Raw genomic sequence first — 5,048 nt, forward strand, 5'->3', positions numbered from 1 at the left:
TCTAGGAATTAACAAGGAACCTAAATATCTCTTAATCACCTCCAGCTCTGAGTTCCTTCTCCTGAATTTCCCATCTCACATTTGTCTCGACACTTCTGGTCATTCTTCATGAAATCCCAACACAGATCACAGTCCCATTTTTGACTTTCCCAACAAGGTAGTTGACTCTATCAGATATTTGCTTATGATATGAGGATGATAAAGGAAGTTTTATCATAGCACAGCAGATGGCTTAAAATATTATTGTTAGGCGTAAATATCTTAAAATTCCCCAGTCACTCTTTCAAAGGCATTTCTTACAGGCCAACTTTTTGGACCAACCAGCTGCCATGTTACTCTGGCCATTCAGGCTGTCTTTCCAGACCCTCTTCATATTTCTTTCACTGTCATTTTTCTGGACCCATCAATCCCTTTTTTAGCCTGCCCCTGTAAAACCAGAATTCATTCTACAATTTAGGTCCCTGACTCCTATCCCAGCCTTAGCTCCAGGTCTACCTTTGTTTTTCCATAAAGTCACTGAAGTACTCTTAAACAGAGGACCATCTATTATGGGCATCCACCTTTAATCTGCACAAAGGACTGGAAAATGACTTTAAAGATACAGTCTTTTATTTACATGATTAAAATATTATTCTTGGTCTCTCTCCTTGGTCTGGAAGCAAAAGGGAGCAACATCTCTTTTCTCTTATAGATTCTATTTTCCTTCCCACAGACACTCACACATAGCCATAGAACAGTCATAATGTTTTGAAATTTTTAAATAGAATTTTCCTACTACCTGTATACTTTTAGTTAAAGGCCTTCAGATTAAAATATTATTTTATCTCAAGGTTGGCTAGAGACAAGATTGACTTGTCTCTTGCCTAATTTGTTTTCACTGAAACTCTTAAACTTCCATCAACAAAGGGAGCCATACAATATTGTCCTTATCACTCCTTATACATACACTTCTATTCCTCAGTGCTAGGCTGGGATTAGATTATTTTCTGATCACAAAGTTATGAAATGAATAATAGGATAAGGCTGTGAAGACTTAGGAAATATACAGTGGAATCCTGCTCTATAGTCCCCTTGTAGAAACTGCCCATCTGTCAGCACTTGTGTATGCTTTCCTTGTTATATAAGCATCTTATCAGCAACCCCCGGTATTAGTTTCCTAGAGTTGCTCTAACAAAGGACCACAAACTGGGTGGCTTATAACAACAGAAATTTAATCTCTCATAGTTTTGAAGACTAGAACTCCAAAATCAAGATATTGGCAGGGCCATGTTTTCTCTGAAGGCTCTAGGAAAGAATACTAGGATGAATAAAAAAATTTTTTGTGGTATAGGTGGTGATGGTGTATTTTAATGGTTCAGGAAAGGGGTTGTCCCCTTTGGAGGGAGGAGCCTTAGTGGAGGAGCTTCATGTACCCCAACTTTTGTGTTTTGCCTTTCCTTGCATCATTCTCTGGTTTGTTTAATGTTTTAGGTGATCAAGCCAACCCTTGCAAGTTTCAGGCTTGCAATGAATTTTCTGAGTGTCTGGTCAGTCCCTGGAGTGGAGAAGCAGAGTGCAGATGCTATCCTGGGTACCTGAGTGTGGAAGAACTGCCCTGTCAGAGTCTCTGTGACCTGCAGCCTGACTTCTGCTTGAATGATGGAAAGTGTGACATTATGCCTGGACAAGGGGCCATTTGTAGGTATGGTTGTAGTTAGGGATTTCACATTCACAAGGTTGTAGATACTTCCTCTGAAGAAAAGGGGTCTACACCTGTGACTTCAGGATAATCACAATAATATTGATTATCCAAGTTATATCTAGACAATCGATTAGTGCCATCTAGTTCTGTTGTGAAGACTGAGTCAGTTAAAAGGCCTGAATTATACCCACTTCAAATGGTTATTTTATTTTATGCTCTTAGGGAACTGTAAGGAAAACTTTGTTCAGTGTTCTACCGAGGATACTTGAAGTAGTTGGAGATCTCTGTGTTGTGGTTCTTAGTGGTGATGGTAAGGCAATTGGTGCTTAAATTAGGTTTAGGCATAAGATCAACACTTTATAATGTATCTGAAAGTGAAAACAAAGGAGTTTTATTCTCTTCGGATTATGTTTTTTTTTGGCTTTGGTCTGCCCTTGGCCCTACTGAGTATTCAAAGATAAAGAAAAGCAAATATTTAAAGCCTTTGAAGATATGACATATATTTTATTTTAAGTACCTGAGATCCATTTTTTTCAAGGTAAAACCAAAGAAAATGTAACAGACATGAGCAGATTCGGGTATCTTGACCTTCCTTCCTTGCCTGCTCCCCTTAAACAAAGCAGAACAAATCAACCTTCCAACCCCACACGATCACAGTCACATGGGTGTGAAAGGAGAGAACGCTGAGAATAAGCAGAGGAGACATAGACAAGAGGACGATTTGTGAATGTGAGAAAGATCAAATGCTGGCAGATGCCCAAAACAGAAAAAATAGGTAGAAATAATCCAGACTCTCCTATGTGAAAAAGTGTAATGTTTAGCTAGGAAACTAAGGGGAAAAGTGGTCTTTTGATTTCCTGAGAAATTAATATTATTTTGAAAAGCAGTGATTTCTTTGCTATTCTGGGAATTGAAAATATTTTTGCACACATTTGTGTCTTCGGGGTTTGAGGATCTCCGCAGTGTGGTGAACGGACATGAGGAGTGTGGAGTTGTGGGTTCTAGACCCAGCTCTGTTGCTGAGACCTTCCAGGCCTGTTTGTTGTCACCCATAACCAAGAAAGTTGAATTGAATACTTCCTTTGTGCTGGTCAACCTTTTATTCCCTCATTTCCAAAGAGTCACTGAGGACTTACTGGGTCTGTGCCAGGCATTATTAACGGTCAAATTATATGATCATTTAACCTCTTTACTGAAGCTTCATGTGTTTAGCATTTATTTGTTATGGATATTTTCTATAAAATTATAAATTTTATATAATATTATAAATATTATAAATATAGATAAGTATAAATTTATTATAAGCCACCAAAAGTTCTGCTGTTAATTGTTACTTTAAGCAGAGTGGTTCCATTTTTGGACTCAGTTAATTCTTGTTACAGGTGCCGGGTGGGTGAGAACTGGTGGTACCGAGGGGAGCACTGTGAGGAGTTTGTGTCCGAGCCCTTGGTGATAGGCATCACCATCGCCTCCGTTGTTGGGCTTCTCTTTGTCTCTTCTGCTGTCATCTTCATCCTTGTCAGGACTCTTCAAGCTCAGAATGTTAGGAGAGAAAGAGCGAGGCCCTTCAGGTAAATAAAGAAAATTGCTCTCTGATGGAATAAATGTTCCTTTTATTCATTCATTTAGTACTTACTATGCACCAAATATTGGACAGGGATCTGGGTGGTGGCGAGAAAGCTATAAAGATGAATGAAAATATGGTCCCTGTCCTCCATGGGTGTCCAAGTGGAAAGAAAACATAAGCAACATATGAATAAGATGCTAAGAGGTCTAACTGAGGGATGAATTTGTTTTGCCTTGGGGAGAGAGTCTCAGAAGTTTTAATGGTGGTTATGACATTTAGCTGGACAGAGGAGTAGATGTTCGCTGTGGCTGGGGTGGGACTCTTTCCAGCTAATTGAATGAGCATGAGCAAAGTCAGGGAAGCATGTATGAATCTCAAGGGACACTGAAGGAAAGGCATCGTTGAGTGTGGCCACATTCCTGTCTCATGGTCGGGGAGGGATTGAAAAGGTAGGCCCTGTGTGAGGACCAGATCTGTAAGTTTGTTTCCCTTTGACTCATTTCGGTGATAATTAGCCAGGTTTTAAATCTAGGTAAGAATTTGACAAGAAATGAAATCCAGTTTTCTTTCAGTTAAGCATGGCTTCATTAGTAGAGGAAATAAAACCTGTTCTATTTGCTAAACTGGCAATCTGAGGACCTTTTGGATTGTTCTGTGATCACAGTCCCTGGCTGTAGTTTGCTTCTGTGTTTCTGGAGTCTGTAAGGGCTGCTGCTTCAGGCCTAGGTTAGCTTTTCTCACTCTCTGGCTTGCCAAGGAGGTGTCTCTCCTAGGTTCCTTGAGCATACCCAGGGCATACTTCTATCATTGTTCTTATACATTTTATTGAGTCTGACTTTACATTAGGCTGTAATCTCATTCTGGAGAGAGATTTCAACAAATTCTCTGTTTCATCAGCAGATGCAATAGTCCTAAGCACATAATCAGTGCTCAGCAAATATTTGTAGACCTGAATTGAATTTAATTAAGGCCCAGTCCCCCATATTTATATTTCTGTCAGATTCTCTGTGTGGTTACACAATGATATTTGATTTGTTTACTCTGGAAATGATGGAGCCATTTGCATTTAATGCAATACTATTTATTGGCAGGCATATTTCCCCATTGAGTTCCAGGCACTGGGGGCGCAAATTAAGATGAATGAGAAATGGAACAATTCCATAGGGCACTTGCCATGTGATAATAATGATAATACCTGATAAATCATTTTTGAGATTGATCTGGATATTTTTCACAGTCACCTTTCCCAGTTTAAGCAGAGTGGTTCCATTTTTGGACCATTTTATATCTAGTTTAATGTCTTTTTCTTTCCCCAAAGAAATATTGCTCCAGGCAAATAGTCTTCCAAGTAGTTGAGCATCTGAAAAAGAACCTGAATCAACCATACTTTTCTTTTTGTGGCTTCACCAGGCATTCTGATAGCCTCCCATCCATTGAAGATGCTGTGAAGTACAACCCTGTGGGTGAAAGCCGCATGGTCGGACATGAGCTGTATGAGGGGCCATATCCTCAGCCTCCCTTCTACGGCTCTGCAGGTGGAGGGGTGATTGGTGGTCTGAGCAGGGAAGAAATCAGACAAATGTATGAGAACAATGGGCTTTCCCGAGAGGTAGGAAACTGCCTTTCTGTTGTCACTCTGCTATTGCTGCTGTTGCTGGTGTGCGTGTGTGTGTGTGTGTGTGTGTGTGTGTGTGTGTGTGTGTGTGTACATGTGTGCATATGTTTGTCATGGGCTTCAAGAAAAGATGAGAATTCCATGATCGGCTTTCACTTCATCATGTCTCCCAGTTGATGTGGTAT

At 40.0% G+C, this 5,048-nt stretch overlaps 1 protein-coding gene across 1 annotated transcript in view; it reads left to right on the forward strand.

Moving 5' to 3' along the window:
- IMPG2 (interphotoreceptor matrix proteoglycan 2) overlaps positions 1-5,048 on the forward strand; it is a 73,466-nt gene that overhangs the window by 65,830 nt on the left and 2,588 nt on the right. The window contains exons 16-18 of the mRNA XM_011355700.2: positions 1,471-1,681; positions 3,064-3,251; positions 4,646-4,857. Coding sequence (XP_011354002.2) covers positions 1,471-1,681; positions 3,064-3,251; positions 4,646-4,857 — 611 coding nt within the window. The remainder of the gene's footprint in view (positions 1-1,470; positions 1,682-3,063; positions 3,252-4,645; positions 4,858-5,048) is intronic.

The sequence above is a fragment of the Pteropus vampyrus genome, unplaced genomic scaffold (genome assembly GCF_000151845.1).
Source record: "Pteropus vampyrus isolate Shadow unplaced genomic scaffold, Pvam_2.0 Scaffold1, whole genome shotgun sequence".
In the NCBI taxonomy this organism is placed as follows: domain Eukaryota; kingdom Metazoa; phylum Chordata; class Mammalia; order Chiroptera; family Pteropodidae; genus Pteropus; species Pteropus vampyrus.